General features: G+C 43.5%; 1 protein-coding gene and 1 long non-coding RNA gene across 4 annotated transcripts in view; one reads left to right on the top strand and one right to left on the bottom strand.

Annotated features, from left to right (window-relative positions):
- LOC307043661 overlaps window positions 1–20,525 on the top strand; it is a 401,538-nt gene that overhangs the window by 317,031 nt on the left and 63,982 nt on the right. The gene's annotated exons all lie outside the window — the stretch shown is intronic.
- Window positions 1–20,525, bottom strand: part of tacc2 (transforming, acidic coiled-coil containing protein 2) — a 50,527-nt gene that overhangs the window by 24,454 nt on the left and 5,548 nt on the right. For 2 of the 3 annotated variants that reach the window (XM_079688217.1, XM_079688218.1), the window contains 5 exons: window positions 17,429–17,649; window positions 16,807–16,914; window positions 8,927–14,725; window positions 6,770–8,128; window positions 1,399–1,689 (listed from right to left, as the gene is read on the bottom strand). In XM_079688217.1, the coding sequence (XP_079544343.1) occupies window positions 1,399–1,689; window positions 6,770–8,128; window positions 8,927–14,725; window positions 16,807–16,914; window positions 17,429–17,649 (7,778 nt within the window). The remainder of the gene's footprint in view (window positions 1–1,398; window positions 1,690–6,769; window positions 8,129–8,926; window positions 14,726–16,806; window positions 16,915–17,428; window positions 17,650–20,525) is intronic. The other variant, XM_079688219.1, reaches the window with a different exon arrangement.

The following is a 20,525-nucleotide window of genomic DNA, read 5'->3' as shown; positions in this document are numbered from 1 at the left end:
TACTGCTCTTTGTTTTACATGTAGCTTTGTTCTAAAACAAATAACCAAGAGTGAAACCATACTTAACACCTGCACATTACATAGCTGGTCCTGTGTGTCTGCAGGCAACAAGAGTAATGTGTGAAATCCAGTCAGAAAGCTCCCCCCCTTTAACCGCTACCTAACAGTCCTCTCTGATATCATAAATAATATAACAAAAATGTGCTAGCCTTGCCTTCTCAAAATGCTGGTGTTCTCTTAGAAACAGAGGCAAATAGAAAGCCAAAAAGTATCAAGTCAAAAGCAAAATATGTATAATCTACACAGAAACCATTTCCATACAACACTGATGCTAAGGGAGATACATGAGAGCAGGTGTGTGTCCCTGTGCTACTTTCTTATACCTGCAGCATTCATACAGCAGGGTGCATACACAGGCTGGCCCTACAACATGAACACTGCACTCTGAAGGGAGAACACCCTCTGCTGGTTGTAACTGACAATGCAAGCACTGTCAAAGTGGCTGAGTCATTCCCTCTTTAAAAGTAGGTGTTTGAGATAAATTGCAAAGCCTGGTGTGATTTTCGAGGAATGTTGATTATTATGAGAAGGGAAGCTATGTGGATAGCAAAAATAGAACATTTAAATGTCATCGGCATCAGTGTTATGAGTCACTAGTGTAATACACAAGCAGCTTAAATGGTAATAAATATTGTGTGGTTATGGGTGTGTAAGTGCTATAGTTAATGCTGTAATGTTAAAAACATCTACAAGTAAACATTTCAGCCTGATGCTTTTGCTATACCAATAACGCGCCACAATTATACATGTGAGTTTTCAACCACTGAGTTCATACATAGAAAATCCTGTTTACTATGAGTTCCTGAAGTAGACATGAATGACAATGCTCTGTCTGATTAAATCCAACTTCCAGCTACCTTAAACTCACTTAAATGTAAATCATGTTTCTATCATCCATACAGAAAAGTGTCAGAATGTTAAACTCTAAACACCTGTAAGAACTAGCATTTCCCATTTAGAATTTGAGAATGATATCAACCATATCTGCAAAAAATAAACATAAGCTCCTAGAATGTCAAACTATTTCTTAAAGAAACAAAAAAAAGGGTGATTGCATTTCCAGTAAACTCTCTCTCTGTTCTGAAGCCCTGAGAACATCAAACAGGTTATTCAGTGTACCAGATGTCCATTTAATGCTGTAATTTGACCTGAATTGGGCTTGAAAGGATAAGGACATGGCTACTTTTCGTCAAACAGGCTAAAGGGACTATAATTAACACGGGACAAATCGTATGTGAGGCATTACAAACAGGATCATAAAAGAAACACATTGGACACACATTTTTAAACAAAGAAAAGTGCAGTCAGCTGACAGTCAGGCAGAGTTTATGTTCATACCTTAAAGTAGGGTGGCAGGGTTCAGAGGCAGGGCAAGGGTCCTCACTCTGGGAAACAGGAGCTACAGGAGGGGAGGCAAGGGCTGGAGGAGGAGGGGGAGGAAAGCAGGGAGAAGCAGGTGGGGTTCCTTCAGGTGAGTGTCTCTCCGGGGGTGTGGGAGGAGGAGTGGGGAACTCTGTGGCGTCTTGGAGGTGACGAGGGAGGGCGGGCAGGAAGTGGTTTTCGGATGCAGGAGGTTGGGGAGACGCAGGGGCACGGTCACCTCTCTCTGCCTGCTCAGTGAGGGAGGACCTGCAGGGGAACACAACATTTCAACAGAGAGGCCGAAACAAGAGGGCCAAGTATGGAGATTTGGAAAGCCCGCTGACAACACACTTGCATATCCCTCTAGAGAAATGAACCAAGGCAGACAGTAGAGAAACATGTAGCACTATGCACCTAAAGCTAGTAGTAATGTGTTGGAAACTTCTTAAGCAATGGAGACAAAACTCAGAGAGACACAGGGAGAGCTGGAACTTTGGTGGCAAACACTGATGGTTTATTTGGAGTTAACGGCCGGAGAACTGACAAGACATGTGCTGCTGCCAACAGGTGACACAGCGGTTGCCAAACCAATTCTGAAGATCTCTACCCCAGACCCATATATTTAGCTAGTTTTGAGAGAATAATCAACATTGTGCATAACAAGAAAGCACTATAACACCTCTATCAGCTGACGCCAACAGGCAGGAACAGGGAGACAAAACACTGAGAGCACAGCAGCCCAAGTTTGCAGGTGCTCGGTGAGGGCAGTACAAACGGATCAACTGGGTTTCAGGTCAATAACCTGCTTAAAAAGCTGAAGGTTAGACTAGGTTTCTTTTTCAGAAACCTTTTTACCTGTGCTGGACTATGGTGATCTGGTCTATATGAATGCACCTGCCCATTGCCTGAACAAGTTAGATGCCGCCTATCACAGCGCACTGAGATTTGTCACTAATTGTAAAGCACTCACACGCCACTTTACACTGTATACCAAGGCAGGTTTGCCATCACTTACTGTACAGAGGCTAAGTCATTGGTACACGTTTATTTATAAAGCCAGGTTGGATAAACTCCCGTATTTTATCTGCTCACTGATAACACAGAGAGTTGCAAGCAGCTATTGTCTGAGATCGCATGATTTAGTCTTGTTAGATGTGCCAAAAGCAAGGACTGTCTTAGGTAAGACAGCTTTTATGTGCGCAGCGCCACTTGCTTGGAACAGTCTACAGCTAAAATTGAAACTGAGCAATTTTATTCCTCTGAATGTTTTTAAAGCAAGTCTAAGTGAAATGCTCTTTGAAACTATGGGTATTTGTAAATGTTGATAAGTATGTAAATGTAGCTTGTAAATATGTTGTATGATATCCTCTATTGTTTTATGTTGTTTTATGTTTTCATGTGGAACCTAATTGCTGCAGGTCTCCCTTGAAAAAGCTATCTATGATCTCAAGGGACAATCTGGATAAATAAAGGTTTGAAATTAAATTAAATGAAAAGGTATGGGCCTAGGAAAATATTTCCCCAACAAATATCTTCAAAGATAAAATGCTCTCTACAAACATCCTACGAACACTTTGTCGTTGAAATGACATGTAACCCCTGTCATTAGTCCCTTTACATGGAAATCCATGTTTCCCTTGCTTGCTGTACGTGCCCTGCAGTGAAGTAGCCTGCATGGAGATGTCTGGCTCTGTCATCATCGGCCACCTGGTGGAGTGGATTTGGCCCGGATCCAGGCTGGTCTTATCAGGAGTGGTAGGCTCTCTAATCTGACAGGCAATGCGATGGACGCCCATGCAGCTGTTCCCCACTTGGGGCATGCCTCCTGTTTAGCTCTAAAAATACCCCAGTAGCCTCTTCTGCAGAGCTTCACAAAACCTCCATCAACTAAAACACATTTACAGGAGTGAGGCATCAGGTCGGCTGCTGCCACTGAGCTGCAGTTTTCCAAACGTCTCTCCAGCTCATTTCACACTGAAACTGAGCTCTGTTATCCTCCATCTCTCTCTCCAGTAAAGTCAGAACTTAATAACATTTAATGAGCGTGTGTGCTTTTCTTAAGGGCGTAGCAAGGTAAAGTTTACATATTACACATGTCTGTTTCCCATCACCCCATCTTAAAACTACATCATTTTCTAAACGCTGCAGGATGGTTGCATGAAAAGAAAACTTCCTACAAATCCATACATGAATTTTTATTTGGTCCCATTCCTCTCATTACGAATCCACAGTCTGTGACTTACACCAGCAGGCCAAAGCTATACATATGTCAGCATCTGTGGCCAACTTGGCACATGCACCCTGGAAATAGAAATAATCAAGTCACAACACAGTCTGAGCAAACCGTCATAAGACTCGCTGCTGCCTCCAAAGATGGACACGAACTGCTATGGAGCAGATAGAAAGATAAATCAAGCGCATAGGGGAAGAGACAATTGGCAGAAAATAAGATTATCCTGCACACAAGTGTATAGTATTTACTGGTTCAGTGGGTTGTATGTGGGGATAATGACAGCTGATCCACTGAGGTTAAAAGCAGAAGCTTTCCAACTTATATTCTTCCTGAAACAGTGTGTGAGGGGGAGAACATGTGCAGTTTTCAGCAACACACTTTTTCACATCAGTGCAGTTTTGTTGGCATAAACACCAGAAAGCAATACAGGGTTTTGTACTGTTGGTGAGTCAGATTTATGAGCAGTTCTTCAGAAGGTCAGTCCAGCGATACATAGACGTCATTTTCTGTCACAGTCCAGATAACAAACCTGGTTCTCTAACCTCATCTTTCATGACCATTGAGTAGACAAAAGGGACTTTGATTGTACTGTATTGAACACACACCAGTTAGCGAAATCTACGGGAAACAGCTGGACCTAAGAGACAATAAGTCCAGGCAGGGTGTTTAATGGTAAACAGAGTATAAACAGAGTTGTAAATAAAACCAGCTTTTTCTAGCGCTGCAACAATGAGGACCATGTCTGTCGTGCAGCCATCAGATAACTCATACTGACCCCTCAAACACGCACACGCTGCACAATCAAGAACACATTGTATATATTGAAAACGAGTATTTCCTAAATAATAAACAAATTATCTTCTTCCACAACATAGATTGAATATTACATAAAGTCAGTCGAGTGTGGTTGAATGACAGATTTTACTACTTCACTTATGGCAGGAGAACCGCATGAACCTACAATTGCCATGGCAACTAGTCTATTTACAGTACAGTGTGGGCCATAGCACGTCCTGCTTCCCTTTACTTTAAAAACATGGATGAGAAATATCCTACATACCAAGCTGAGTAGTCACAGTCATACCCAAAGTGATTCAACGGAAAAAATGGCTTTAAAGAAGATTTTATTAGAGCTAGTTGTGTAACATCCATACAAAAAGTATTATGGGGCATTAACATGTCACACAGCAGTCTCCCTTAACATTTTCTGCAATGCCCATAATAATTGTACTCTTTAAATTAAAAGTCTATGATAACTTTTTTGAACACTCACACAGTAGTCTAACAGAGGATAAGTACTCGACACTGGCATGCCTCGTCAACAGTGTATCATCAACATGCTCTAACCTGTTACATTGTTTTTAAAGTACAGGGTATATTTCGCAACTTTTTTCCTTCTTTTCCTGCCTTCTGTCTCTTGGTCTTTCTATGTTTCTCTCCTCTCCTCTCATGTGGTGAGGTCAGCAGAGACAGAGCGTAATTAGCACTAGTTACCTACAGACCATCTGTTGCATCCACCTGGAGGGACTTACACAGAAGAACGCCAAAGAAAATAGGGCACATACTTCTTGTCAACTTACCCAGAGTTCAGTCATTGAGGAATCCAACACACGCACGCCTTCAGGGCTGTTTTAAAAGTAACTGATGGAAAAGACTTCTCTGAACTCAGAAACAGCAGAGCAAAAGGGTGTACGTCACAGTCCTTCTGTCCTCTGCCTGTGCTTCTGACTGACTCTGTCACACACACTCACGCCGCAGCACATGCTCCAGTGTTTCTCTTTACTCTGGCTTTTGTTCCACTCTGTCTGGTCTGTGAAAATGACTTCAGTGGGGCTGAGTGCCTGCCCGAAAATTCCTCCCACTACAGGCTTCAGTTCACAAAGCCGCACAGACTGAGCAGGACTGACAGTTAGGACAGCCTCTAGGGGCGGGGAAAAAACATATGTACACACTCGCACACACACATCATTGACCAGGCAGTCACAATTCTAACTCTGGTACCAAGTGTAACTTTATATATTGATGAAACCTATGGAAATAGCACTGTCACTCCTCCCTAGGACAAGCCTCTATGTCTCCAACAGCAGTGATGGGACAAGTGTTGTGACTGACAGGCAGCAAGTGCTACTCTGGCATGTGTGACGGCTCCTGGTCATTCCACAAACAGCAGCAGAGAGTGACAATTAAGACAGATAACAAAGAAAGGCTGAAGCTCAAGTGGAAATAAATCAGCAGCAATGATTTGACTTCAATAGAGTTTCCCAAAAGACATTCCTCACATAGTTAAAACAGTGGAAAAACACTTTCACAAAACATTCTTGCACAATTTGTTCAGATGGTCTACCCAGAGCTTTAAAATGCTTGAATAAATACTGAATGCCCACATGAAGGTCCTCACTGGGTTAAGTGTGTATATTTATCCTAGTCATCAGTTTGAATAACGTTAAGCGTTTACTGAGGTTTCACACAAATTAGTGATACTGCGTCTCATTCATCCAAGCAGACACTGGTAAATCGCTGCAGACAGCATCAAGCGACCAGACGCCCTCGAGGTGTATGAAAGCCAAACAAAGCCACCGAGGGTACACTGAAATCGCGTGGAAATCCATTTTAATGTGTGACAGGCAGAGCTGCTGAGCTGTAAAGCACATGGCCCCCTAAGAGTCCTCCTTTTCACAAATACAGTAGGTTTGCTGCAATAAAATGCCTCGGATAAATCACTGTAATGGAAATGTTATTATACGTTTTAGGAAAGCTATCGGGTCTAAAAAGCCATTTATAAATCATTTTCATGTCTGGTTTCCCGTATGAACTCAGTAAACCACAAATGACCAGTCTCCCCTTAAACATGTTGTTGTAAATGGATTAATCCTTAGATTTCAGTCGATTGAAGATTACAAGGACATGTTTTTTAAATCCAGAGTTAGTCAAGAGAACAGTCCCTTGGCAGCAGCCTTGTAGGGAAACATTGCTCCACAAAGTAGGCTTACACTGAAAACTCTGCAGTGGGACAATGAGTGGAAGTTGCTTTTGTTTGCTGTTAAAATAAATACTTTTGGAAACACTCATCGTAATTCATTATGTGTTAATCCCATGATTAACAAAAGCGCTTACCCACTGTCCTGCGGCTCCTCAGCAGGATCCTGGACGGTCTCTGTGGCTGTTGTTTCTTCAGCTGGCACTATTATTGGCTCCTCAGGTAGGATCTCGGCCGGGTCTTCCACTAGCTCCTCTGCTGGCAGCTCACTGATCAGCTTCTTTTCTGGTTTTGGTGGCTCCGTTGCAGTCTTTGTTGGTTCTGGGTCCTCACATTTCGTTGGCTTTTGCAGCTCTTCTATGGGCTTTATTGGTTCTTCAAGTTCAGCTGGCCCCTTAGCTATGTCTGAAGTAACTGGCTCACTTTTAGGCTCAGGGAGCTCTTTTGGAGACTCTTCCTCTTTCTTGGTTGGTTCTGAGAGCTCTACTTTCTTTGCCTCTTGTTGGAGCTCTACTTTTGTAGCCTGTATTGGTTCTGGGAGCTCTACTTTTGTACCCTGTATTGGTTCTGGGAGCTCTACTTTTGTACCCTGTATTGGTTTTGGGAGCTCTACTTGTGTACCCTGTATTGGTTCTGGGAGCTCTACTTGTGTACCCTGTATTGGTTCTGGGAGCTCTACTTTTGTACCCTGTATTGGTTCTGGGAGCTCTACTTTTGTACCCTGTATTGGTTCTGGGAGCTCTACTGTCTTCTTGAAAGGTTCAGGAAGATCCACTGGCTTATTTAAAGGTTCAAGAAGATCCACTGGCTTCTTTAAAGGTTCAGGGAGATCCACTGGCTTCTTTAAAGGTTCAGGGAGATCCACTGGCTTCTTTAAAGGTTCAGGGAGATCCACTGGCTTATTTAAAGGTTCAAGAAGATCCACTGGCTTCTTTAAAGGTTCAGGGAGATCCACTGGCTTCTTTAAAGGTTCAGGAAGATCCACTGGCTTCTTTAAAGGTTCAGGGAGATCCACTGGCTTCTTGAAAGGTTCAGGAAGATCCACTGGCTTCTTTAAAGGTTCAGGGAGATCCACTGGCTTCTTTAAAGGTTCAGGGAGATCCACTGGCTTCTTGAAAGGTTCAGGAAGATCCACTGGCTTCTTTAAAGGTTCAGGGAGATCCACTGGCTTCTTTAAAGGTTCAGGGAAATCCACTGGCTTCTTTAAAGGTTCAGGGAGATCCACTGGCTTCTTTAAATGTTCAGGAAGATCCACTGGCTTCTTTAAAGGTTCAGGGAGATCCACTGGCTTCTTTAAAGGTTCAGGAAGATCCACTGGCTTCTTTAAAGGTTCAGGGAGATCCACTGGCTTCTTCTCAAGGTTCAGAGGGGGGATCTCAGTTGTCTTCTCCACAGCTTGAGCCGGTGGTGGGATCTGGTCCTCTTTCGGAGGAGCAGCTATCTCTTCAGCTGGTGTTAGAAACTCTAGTTGTGCAGACTCCAGAGATGGGAAGGGTCTGGAAAAACAACACAAGAGAAGAGGGGGTTGGGGATTTGTTGTTAGTTTACAGCACATGCACCATAAATGACTGGCAATTGACAAATGTGTGTGTCTGTGTGGTTATACAGGGGGTTGTATCCGTCTAGAAGTGTGTGTGTTTTTTTTGTTGTGCGTGTTCGCAGAAGAACTGTAGGTACATGTGTGTGTTTGTGTTGCTGCATTGTGTTTAGCAGTGTGAGAAAAGGCTCATTCTTGCTCTGGAGAGCACGAACGATGTCCCAGCTGATGTCATCCTTTGAATATAAAGTGCTGTATTTCTTCCATTAGACTTCCACAGGCACAGTCATCTGACCCGGGCCTCGAGTCAAAACAAAAAGCAGCTCTGTGTTTACCCCCTCATTCATATTCATTTTCAAGCTGCTCTCTGTAATATCACTCTGAACAAGCCCTGGACATGGTGTTAATGGAATGCTAAGTTAAAGAAAGAAACTGATGCAATATATGATTTCTAAACAACTGGACGTCAAATAATTATTACCCATGGGAATGTCAAAATAAATCTGTATTTTTTTAGTTGTGGTTGGTGACTTCACATGTGCTTTTCTCTTTGTGATGATACGTGTGACATGCTAACATGCTTCTTTTTCCATGTTGACCCCCACTGACCTCTCAGACATGTGTAGTTCTCAGTTTTCATTTCACATTAACATAGTTTTATCAGTATAGTCTCGTGTACACTCTTCTAACCTCCAAATCTTAAGGCATTTTTTCTCATATGATATTTTGAAACACACACACATGCTCTTGTATTTACCTTAAGGTATCTTGTTTACTCTGAGTATGGGATGCAGCTTCTTTTAGAGCTTGTATCCAATTTGTTTCTGGTTGTCTCTCTGAAACCTCTGCAGCCTCTGCGCTCGAACACACATGTTCAACAAGTGTTTCTCCTTCACAGTGGGGAGCAGCAACAATGGGGTTTACCGCAGTATGATCTCCGGGCTTTGACACCTGATCACGAGGCTTCTCTGACTGGGTAACTGTTGATGCTTCCGGGCTGTTTGACGAAACAACAGAAGAAGCTATGATATCTCCAGGAGTATTTGTATCTGTTATACCCTTTTCCGTTGCCTTAGAAACACAGATTGAGCCACTGCCTTTAGCAATTCCAGTTTGATTTATGACCTCCTGTTCTTTCACTGCCTCATTGTTCGTCGCTTTGATCTCACTTTGTCCCTTTCCCTGGCTGTTAACTTTCTCTTCGTCCAAAGCTGCTTTATCTTCCTTTGTGATCTCCTCTACATCAGGGCCTGTTTGTACTACCGAGCTGCTTTGTATGGCTGACGTTGTTATGGAACTCTGTAGCTCGAGAGGCTTGCACGCAGTATCCTGAATTTCACACTCCTCCGTTTCACTACTGTGGATTTTTACAGCCAGGACAGGGCTAAAATCATTTCCCACACTTTCTGGTTGCACAACCATAGCACTGGATGTTATTGTAAGAATTTCTTCAGCTTTGCTTGCGCTTGGAACAACTGTTGTGTGAATGCATTGACTGTCTGTGCTGACCTTTGATGGAATACAGATTTGGAAAGGTGCAGTCTCATGTTCTTGTGATGAAGACTCAACAGATACAGCATTGTCCTTTGAAGTCTCTGGTTTTTCATGTTGGTCTTGACAGGCAGCTGATAGATTGCTTTTCTGCTGACCTTCACCATAAAGATCTCTCACAACCTCAGTGTCTGTACCCGACCCAACTACCTCTAACGCAGGGCTTTTATTCTCATCCATCCCCTGTCTCGTCTCACCTATATGAGAGAGAACTGTGGTATCAGTCAACGCATTTCTCTGAGCAGCCTTTCCACTCTCATTTACATCACTGGCTAGGTGAGATGGCACATAAACGCTGTCAACCTCTACTGCACCCTCCCCCTTTCCTTTTTCCAAACCTATCCCACGTTCATTGTCACTGCTGTCGTCATCTGTCAACTCATCCCCTCTTCCTGACTGACACAAACTCACAACAGAGCCGTGTCCTCCCTCTGCTCCCTCTCTCACCCCGGGAGCCATCGTTAGGGTCAGCCTGGCCTTACTGTTAGTCTGTTCCCCCCCCTTTAGACAGCCACCTGACAAATCCTCTGTGGGATGTCTGGATCCGAGAAGCCGCTGCTGTTGCTGAGCAAAACTGTTTGGCTCCAGTGTGGACTGCGATTGGTCAGGTGCCTTGTCCCTGTCAGAGCTGTGTTCCAGTGTTGCTGTCGGAGTTTGGAGCAAACTCTGCTCATAAACAGTCTGAGGTTCACTACCAAACTCTACCTCAGCACTTAATCTGTCTTCAGATGACCACACAGGTCTGTTGGGAGATAAGGGGGAAGTCTGGCTCTTCCCTTCTCCTTCCTCCTTTATATCCCCTATTAGCGATTCAGTCATTTGTATTTTATGTTTATGCGGTGGCTGCATGTCTCGAATTTCTTCCACAGCTTCTGTATCCGTCCCATTATCCTGTTGCAGTGCTGTGCCTCTCTCTCCTATCTGCATTGTGCTCCTGTCTGCTGTTTCCTTTTGATTATCCATTGTTGCCTCTTCAGTTTTTTTCTTTTCCTCTGCAAACAGCACGGAGGTCTGATCTCCCATTTTCTCTTTCATGTCTTCTTGTTTAATTTTATCGCAAGCCTTGTTGGTAGGCAGGTCAGAGCTGACATAAATGAGGTCATCCTTAATAGATGCTTCACAAATAACAGGTTTAATGCCAATTGGATCAGTGTGAGATTGAGAAATTACATTATCAGACCCATCCTTTGCCAGCACACCCACTGCACCAGGAGGCTGAAGAGGAGACACATTGTTTTCTTGTGAAAATTGAATATTTACATTTATAATCGCAGACTCCATTATGTGATTTTTTTCCTCCAGCTTCGGACAAACCTCGTCCACTTTAACGCCGACATCGTTATGCTCCAGATCCTTTGCAACAGACAGTTTAGTTATTTCTCTGCTCTTGTTGCCATATTCCTCTCCAGAGACTTTGGCGCTGTCACCGTAAGCGCCGCTGTTATCTGTTTGCTCAGGAAGAGAGATATCACAGTCAGAAATTAACTCCAAGTGACTCAACAAAGGGCCACGGGGCCGCAGCACAAAAGAGTTACCGACACATTGCTCGATAACAGGAATTGACTGGTCAGAGGCTGTCACTACTGAAGCTGCTGATTCATTCTTTGTCTGAACAGCAGAGGGGATAATGGACCCCTCAGTGGGATCAGTAGTGAGTAGTCCACGAAGAGGGGTTTGATCTAATTGGATGGGAGGCTGATAACTGAGGTCACTAGGCTGTGTCTGAAGAAAGGGGTCAGGGTCTGCAGAGAGCTGCCCAACAAGAAGCTCAGAGGTGACATCATCAGCTGGAGGCACAGAACGTGAGATAAGAGCATGTTGGTTACCTTCATCACTTATTAAAGGCGACTCCTGAGGTGGGACAGTCGTAACTGAGTTTTTAGACTCAGCATGTAGCTTGTCTGTTTCTTTCACAGCTGATAAACACAGATTTAAGGCACCCTTGCGTGTTTCCGCCTCTAATTGCTTTGTCACATTTGCTGACACCAGCTCAGCTTTATGATGATCGGCCTCAGGCAAGGCATTTTCTGCTGCATGTGAAAGGTCACCATTCGTCTCGGTCGGACATAAAGGTTGTTTTGAGCAAGCCTCAGACTTTGAATCCGTTGTGTTTGTCTCGAAGTTGCTCTTAAAGGTCTCCTTGTTGACTTTTATCCCCATCTGCCCTTTATCCGACTGTACATCTTTCTGTGGCTTTGGAAAGTCGGACGGGCTCACTTTTGCAAGATCGTCCTTGGCAGGAGTTGCATCTGTTGGAATTTCTGGCTTCTTCAAAACCAGGAATTCTGGGAAGATGTAGCTGGCCTCAACCACGGGATGGTACAAACTCTCATGAACAGTCAGCGGGGGCAAAGAGGCGCAGTCCATAGGCGACAAAGCCATACTCCTGAGATTCACAGAGGAACTGCCTTCTTGTTTCACAGTGTCTGCAAAGCGAACTCTGTTATGGCTTTTATTGCCTTCACATAAGGACACACCCACTCCCGACATAGCGTTAATATTATTCGGGGTCTGTGCTTGGAGAGTTTCTTCGGTGCTACTTTCAGGCTGGACCTGTTGATCGTTGCTCGCTTGTCGCTCGGCTGTGATTTGATGTTTAGTAGTCAGAGGCTGGGGTGAGATGGAAGACAGGAAGAATTGGCTGCAGTTTCCCTCTGTCTCTGTGATGGATGAGTCCTGTGTGAGATCAGCCCTTACCCCTCGGTTTTCTTTGCTGCTTTGTTGCCGGTTAGATGAAATTAGTGCACCATCCTGCTGCTGGTGTCCGGGGGGAGGGAGACGGTCCTGTTCGGTGAAGACGCCTTCAGAGATGGAAGCAATCGGCTCCCTCCAGCCGTGTGACTTTAGCTGTGACTCGGCAACATTGGTGAGCGGACACGCCTCAGCCTCAGATGATGACACCCCACCAGCAGAGCTCTCTGGCTGGCTGAATGAACTGTGCTCTATAGCCAGCCCTCCTTTCTCTCCCACCTCCTCCCCTCCTCCCACCAATCCTGCAGCTCTGTGCGCCTGACAATCCGGACCACTGAGTATCCTCAAGGGAGAAGTAATGACAAAGGCTTCTAAATGGAGATGCTCCTTTTCTATGTCTCCCTCTTCAGCCGGTGAGATGTCTGCACTGCGAACAGCCGCCTCTCTCTGTCCCTTTGTTTCAGCCTCAGCTGAGTTGTGTGGCATTTTGCTGCTGCAGCTTTCCTCAGCTACAGCTTGTCCCTCTTTGGCGGAGAATGCAAGGGAACCTTTTCCCTGTGAACAGATGAATGCAAGGCTGTCCGGGAGTCCCTTTTCCTCTCCGTCTGAAGGGAAGAAGCACTTTTCTATGTCTTCCAAACCTTTCTCTCCCACTGCCTTCTCACTCTCTGCGATCGCTACAGTGGATACTCTTTTCAGTGAATCATGTTCTCGCTCTCTCTTGCTTTCTATCACTTCTGGCATCGTGGGTGTTGCCAGTGGCAACGCAGCAACCACCACTAAAGCCTCTTCAAGGGCACTCTCCACGCTGCTCTCTCCCACACAAAATTGCCTGTTGGAGAATGGACTCTGATTCTCGTATGCGAGTATCCCTGCCTCTGAGGAAACTGCACCTGACCTCTTATTGGCAGCTGGATTGATAACTGTTGTTCGGACATGTGTCATGGGTATATCTGGTTTGTCGATGACGGCTCCGGTTGCATGTTGCATCCGCTGTGGGCTTGCTACTGAGCAGTGATTAATATCACATGGGGCGTCTGCATGTCTGTGGTTTTCTGATTGAAGAGGCCTCTGAGAAAGAGCCTGGTTGGATGCAGGTGAACACCCCAGGTCAAAAAGATGATCGTGGCTGCTATGAGAGGATGATGGTGGGGGGCTGGGGCAGGGCTTTCCCCTAGGACTCAGCTGTCTCTTGAAGTCACACCCACAATCAGGCTGCTCCCCGCAAATCAAACTAAGAGTGTCTGCCTGGGACATTGATTCTGTTGATTCTGTGTGAGTGTCCACATTTGTGAGAGATACAGCCTCTGAATTGTTTTCAGGTTTTTCTACTGCCTTTGCTTTCTGGCCAGTCTCTGTGTTCTTCTCTTCTATTTTTTTCTTTTTCCTTTGTTTCTTTTTTTCTTTCTTCTTTGCCTTTTTGTTCAGCTCGGTCTGTTTGTCACATGGAGAGTTGTCTGTTTTTGACTCCTGATCCTCCTGACTTAGATGTGTTGCTCCTGTCTGTGTCTCTGGCTGCCTCTCCGATAATGTGTGTTTATCTTTTAAACGAACATCACTGCACTCTGGTGTGTCGTTAATACTGGATTCATTCCACTTTTCTTTCTTAATGTCTACAATATCTGTTATTGCCTCCTTGCATTTGTCCCCTATTTCTATACTACAATCTACAGTGCTCTTTTTCTCAACGGCTGCATTGGAATCAACATGTTTGTCTCTAAAATCGCCTCTCTGCTCAGTGACATCTTTTTGGGTTTCTTTCAATAAATCTGTGGTTTCTAATTGTGTATGTGTGGGTGTTCCCTTTTGCTCATCTATCTCTGTTTCTGTCTTCAAATCTGAACACTTCTCCAGTCTCTGTGTTGTTTTTATCTCACTCTCCGTCTCTGCTGCCCCAGCACTTTTCTCATTGCCCAGTATGTAATCCCTGAAACTAAACACAACTGTATCCGTCCGACTGTTTGCTGCCTCACTGTTTCCGTGTGTACTCTTGTTTCCATGGCCCCCGTTGCTATGTCCTGGATGTACTACGAGTGGAGGCAGTGACGATGACTCATTGGATTTTTTAACCATCACTTCTCCAGTTTTCTTCCCTTCATTATGAACAGTCTCAGGTTTGGTGCCGGGGGGCCCTGAGGGACTGAATGTGCTCAGTGAGGCCATTTGTTCTTCACATTCCTGGAAGGCCTCTTGGAGTTCCCGGTCAAGCAGCTCAGAGATGGGAGGGGTCAGGGGTCGGACATCCGGGTGAGGTGTGGCAGAGGGCCGAGGTGAAGGCTGGACATCTGTGAGAACTGGGTCGCTGTCATGAGGCCTGAGACGAGGGTGGGGTGACACAGTTAAGAGTCTGGCAGGCAGACAGCTGGTCATTCCACGATGCCACAAATCGCTGCTATTGCCACAGCAGAAGGCCATGCTCAGACACTGCACTCCACCATGTGCACACACAACTGCACTCAGGATGCCTGTTCTGAGATTATCTGAATAATATCAGCTGTTTCTATGTTTATGGTTGTTAATGAACATGCAGGTCTGTTCATACGCTTTCAACTTCAAAAAACAAACAAAAACAAGCCTTTAAAATGTATAACTTCCCTTTTTCAATGTGACTGCCTGATTTTTCAAAATGTCACAAAAGCTTAAGAATAAACAGTACCGTACTTTTGTATGAGTAATGGTGTTGTGTAAAGCAAGAACCAAGTACTAGCAGAATGATGTTACAATAAATTATTGAGTATTGTAATAGCATCCATATACTATACAATAGTACTACCTAATATTATTATGAAAAGATTGTATTATAGTCAGGATTTTGTGTACTCTGGTTATATACTAACAATCAATACTGCCTGCCACATCATGCTGATCACTATTATTAATATGTTTATTCTAAAAAACGTTTTTTAATGTAAACGATAGTGATTATTAAACTGCAAGTGAATATGCTGTATGCTACATTACAGCCTTATTAGCATTCCCTTGAGGGATGGTAATAAATCAAGTCACAAGATAAACAACCTCATGCTCATGCTTATGCACCAAAACAATTCCTGCGTCATGATATTTATATATAACCATTTATCAAAGCAGTGTTATTGCCCTGCAAAGCATTCCCTGAAGTACACAGCTAGCATCACAATGTTAGACTTCTTACAATATAATGCCTGTAACACTAAGGCTAGCTTTGTGCCATTCAGTTGTAATTGCTGAGTCACTGCTAAGTCATTTGCCAGCATTGCAGCAAAAGGTTAAGGGGCCATCTTATCTTTAGGCCTAACTGAGAGGAAAGATCCATCATCATTTTTTGATTATAAGATCAGCTACACTCCTATTCATATCTGGTATCAGGTACCTTGAATCTTTGTTCAGATATAAATAAATGAAGTAAGAACTAATGTAACTAAGTGTCACTGTGTGTGGTTAATGCACTATAAAAAAGCCCTGTCATTTCTTTATACAATCTCTACCCTGACAACTTGTTATTACTCACCTCACTGACCCTCATCTAATTCAGTTGGCACTCCCTACTAGTGGGCGTAGATGGAAAGTTTTGCTATTCAACAAGCTGTTGCCTGCAATGTGTACCTGAGCTTAAATAAACCAGGTGGTTCTTGCCGTTTTTAAGACCACCTACGTCCTTTACCCTGCAGTGTTTAACTTAAAAGGCAGGAACTCCAACATTCTTCATTTGAATTTTTGCAGTTCGAGTACTTTTATCTATCCGGTAAATGTTTGTAAATGACCTTTTTTGGATGAATACATTATGGTACACGAAAAAGTGTGTAGTTGCTAATAGATTCTGGTCAGTAATTAATTGTTAATCAGTTCTTTGTATACATTTTGATTTTTTGGTAATGATTACTTCATAAATTAGTCTTAATGACGATAACCTTCTTTATTCCTGGTTATCTAAGAATTAACTACAGCCGCAAAAACCAGTGATGATTCATTTATTGCTTATTTAATAATTACACTTTCTGTGCACCCTTCAGTAAAGTGACACATCATACTTAGGAGTTACTAAGAAGTCACCCTTCATAACTTCATGATCATCTGACAGTTTTTACCTAATTTGTGTGTTCCTGTTATTTTAAATTCATAGTTATTACGTTCACATACTTCTGCTATGATTGACTTTTTCAGAGCACCTTAATGCCTCAGAGAAATTAGTACAATTACCCTTAAGAAAACCAGGCAACTGTAGAAACAGAGCATAAAGTTAGTCTGCAGGTAATTCACCCAAGCATTAAAAACAAACACACCTCAGTCTGCTTAGAAAGAAGATGTCCAGCACACTCATCCTTTGGGCACACTCCATGCTCCCTGTTTTACTTTGGATCATCCCTGCTGAGCACACTCCCACCTATCCCCCATCATGCTGATTCTACATTGTACCTTTTATCTAGAACCACCCGTGGTGGACTGACTTCGTGGTGCTGCTGCAGGCCCGCCAGCAGGGGGTTCACCTGCTCACATTTCCCCTCTGCTGAGCTAGTCTGAGCTCTGCGTAAACAAACCCACACCACATGTGCACACACAGGTAGACACACATTCACAACAAATCAATATCAGCTTTCCTTTCACCTTGACCTGATAGTTGGTACAAATGTGCTCCATAAATCACAGCCATAAATCAAGCAAAAATGTATATATAATAAATGATTTTACAAGAATACAATAATAATCTGATTGATCATAAACCTGCATCCTTAAGTGAAAACATATATTTACATATATTGTTTTACCTTCAAATAAAACCTTGGAAATATATTCATTAGGTATGATGGACCACCAAGTTTCAGCAAAGTACATTTAAGACATTTGAATGCCATAGAAAGATGCTAAGATTGCCAAAGAATCATCCCAATGTTGCTAAAATGGTGTAATAACATTGTGATGTCAAATGTTCCCTCCTGAGCCACGCCGACAAGGGAGGGGAAAAATACATTATGATATAAACAGTGATAGTTACCTCCATAAGTGTGTTTATGTGCATGTGTTTATATCCTTAACTTACCCCAGAGAGGACTCCCAGATGTTGAGCTCGCTGCTGAAGTCTAGACTGGGCAGCAGGTCGTGAGGAAACTCCAGCTCGTCCTGATCTTCAGCTGAACTCCTGCTCTCCTCCACCCCGCTGATCTCTGGGACGTCTGGTAGGGATAGCAGACTCTGCTGGCTGCTGGAGGATACAGTCAGAAGACCTTTGTCGTCTCTCTTGGTCAAACTCTTAGCTTCCGGCTGTGGAAGAGGGAAATATAATGGTAGTAAGTCTTTGCTGCACATGATAAGAGTGCAAAGTTAAACAAGTGTGAGCATGTTGCGACATATTTATAGGTGACTTGGTTGTGAACAAGCATGGGAACACCTACAGATTAAACGCTCAAAGCCAAACTTCACAGAGAAATAACTCCACACATGTTTAACTATTAAGTGAGGTGTTGTTTGTGTGGCAATGTGTAGGTCATACTGACTGGAGCTCCTTTCATTGTCTCTCAACTTGCATTTCTTATACTATTACTGCGATTAAAGGATTATTTCTAGTGTTATAGCCTAGAATTAATGCCCAGGCTCAGTGTCCCCAGGCTAATCTCTGCAGTTTGCTTACACTGCAGTTCTCAGCAGCAACTAACTATTATTGTGAAAGGGAACTAGTTTAATTAAATGTTTCATTACAGCCGGGTGTTCTCTAACTTGGAAACACCTCACAAGGAAGTCTGCTATGATAAAACATTTTCCCAGCCAGGAAGAGTAATCATTAAAGACAAACCAGTCCTGTTGGAATGTGACAGACATGTGGTTAAACTCATCTCAGATTTAATTATTTTCTATAAAGCACCTTCACATGAACATTCATCATAAAGGGCCTCACTTAAAAAATAATTGACAAAGAATAATCGATTTATTAAAGCCCAAGATTAAATGATGTAAACACAAACAGCATCATATTGCAGCAACAACACAACACTTCACTGTGGACCCTCTATATGATGGAATTTCTCCCACATAGGCCGCCTCAGTTTACATAGGGGAACGTTTCCATTGTTTCACCCTCTTGGAAATAAACTGAGGAGTGCAGGTGCAAACAAATGTGAACGTAAGCACAGACACATAAACATGTGCAAAAAGCCCTTTAACAGTCCAGTCCGTATGTTGGGACGATTTGAACTGTTTCTTACAAAGAGGGTGCTGATTTGAGCAAACTACAATGTGATTGTATTTATAAGTGTGAGTACAGAAAGATTAAAAAACAGTGTTCTAATGCCAACCAGCAAGGATTACAGTAGCTGAGATTCAGAATTGAATCCGTTCATTCATTATTTATGAACAAGTAGACAGCATGGCTGCACACAAAAGGAGATGAGTATCATGACCAATAAACAGGAATCATGATTTTAGGAGTCTAGTTTTAGCTGCTTGCACTGTTATTTTCACTTATTTAGGTTATTTTAAAGGTAACACACATTTGCACATTTGGCACATTTGCTTTACATTCATTGATTTTAAAATGCAACAACAATAAAAAATGTAGTCCTGCTTTAAGATGGACTACACAATGTCAACTCACATGTCAGTGGTGCCTTTTGCAGATATTAGAGACAGGCTAACAAGCTGTGTGTGTAGTTAAGAGGCTCTTGAGTCACTGGCCTCACCTGTGTCACCACAACAAAGAGCCTCACATGGAGGATGTTGCTCTCGCGATCACAAGAACAAAAAAGCTAAAATCTCCACTGCACTACGCCTTTAAAACTCACTTTAGAGGAATGTTGGCCAATTGTAGCCTCTCTCTTCACATCTGTGTTTCCAAGCCAGATTGAGTTATTTTTAAATGTTTATTTTAGACTACTCCTGCTAGGCTGCAGAAAAAAACATTAGAGAACGCAAGAAAAAGAAAGAGTAAACCTAAAAGAGTGTGCTGCAGGTGTCACTCTGAATGCCTGTGATCTCCATACTACTGTCATTTTCTGTATCATCATGTGATTTTTAACAAACAATTCATCCACACCTTAATAGTTCTACATGCAGAAATGAACATAGCTTTATGATAAAAGTCTGTATGTTGACGTGTCTTTGGCTTCCTTTTTCCTGCCTGAACTTTCTCACCTGATAATGTCACAGTGGAAACAAACTCAGAGCAGCTACAACAGAGTAACAACACACAGCCCTAGGAGTTTACAACCAACACTTAATCCTCACTGTATGGCCATTGTATGAAGAAGTGGAAGCTCAGTGAGGTGGAAAAGCATGGCCCTTGTTACAGTTAGTGTGACCCCCACGCAGAAAGCACTGTCTGTTATCCATTAACCAGCAGGAAGAAAACAGAAAGCACACTTAGGTTGCCTAGAAACTACTACTTGTCCAACACTCATTATATCCCACTTACTGTTAACTCAATCTGTCAGTGCCCATGTGCTAACACAACTGTAATGCCTAACACATGACTGTTGTAAACAGGGAGGAGGCTGAAGCAGAGCCAAGCCCTCACTAAGACATTACACAGCTCTAACACAACCCTTCTTTACATCCCCTGTGTTGCACTTACCCAGCAGTGTTTGCTCCTCTGTGCTGCTGAAGGTGACTCCTCAGCTACCCTTCTACCTTTCTCTCTGCAGGGCTGTGTGTTTTGAAGAAGGGGGCAAACATGCTGCAACACATGCTGCTGCTGACGCTCACACTCTCCTCTCTGACTCAGCTCCTCCTCTCCTCACAGTCCTGTCCTCTCTGCTGCTGCTCTTGACACTCCCCTGTTAAATTTCCATGCGCCTCCTCAGGATTGTGTTTGTGGAGAGACACTACTACGCAATGACACACACAGTGCTTGCTGCTGAGACTTGACTGAGCTGGCCACAGGGAAGTGCTGAGCATTCTCCTCCCCCGCCAATGTACACAGCTCTCTTGTCTTTTCCCTCCTCCTTCCCTCTCTTCTTCCTGCCCTATCCACCTCTGCTTCCAGCCTCCTCCCCTTTCTCTCCCTGCTGCTGTGTCTTCTGGCTGCCTACTGACAGTGACAGTGCCTCTGCAGGTGAATGCTGGGAATCAGGCCAAGGGTCGGGCCTGCAGTGACCCCCTGAGAGGGGATCAGGTTACATTCCAAGAAGCTTTGGTTACATAGCACA

This window comes from Notothenia rossii (assembly GCF_949606895.1).
Source record: "Notothenia rossii genome assembly, chromosome: 6".
In the NCBI taxonomy this organism is placed as follows: domain Eukaryota; kingdom Metazoa; phylum Chordata; class Actinopteri; order Perciformes; family Nototheniidae; genus Notothenia; species Notothenia rossii.
The sequence above is the reverse complement of the archived record's forward strand: the minus strand, read 5'-3'. Positions and strand labels throughout refer to the sequence as shown.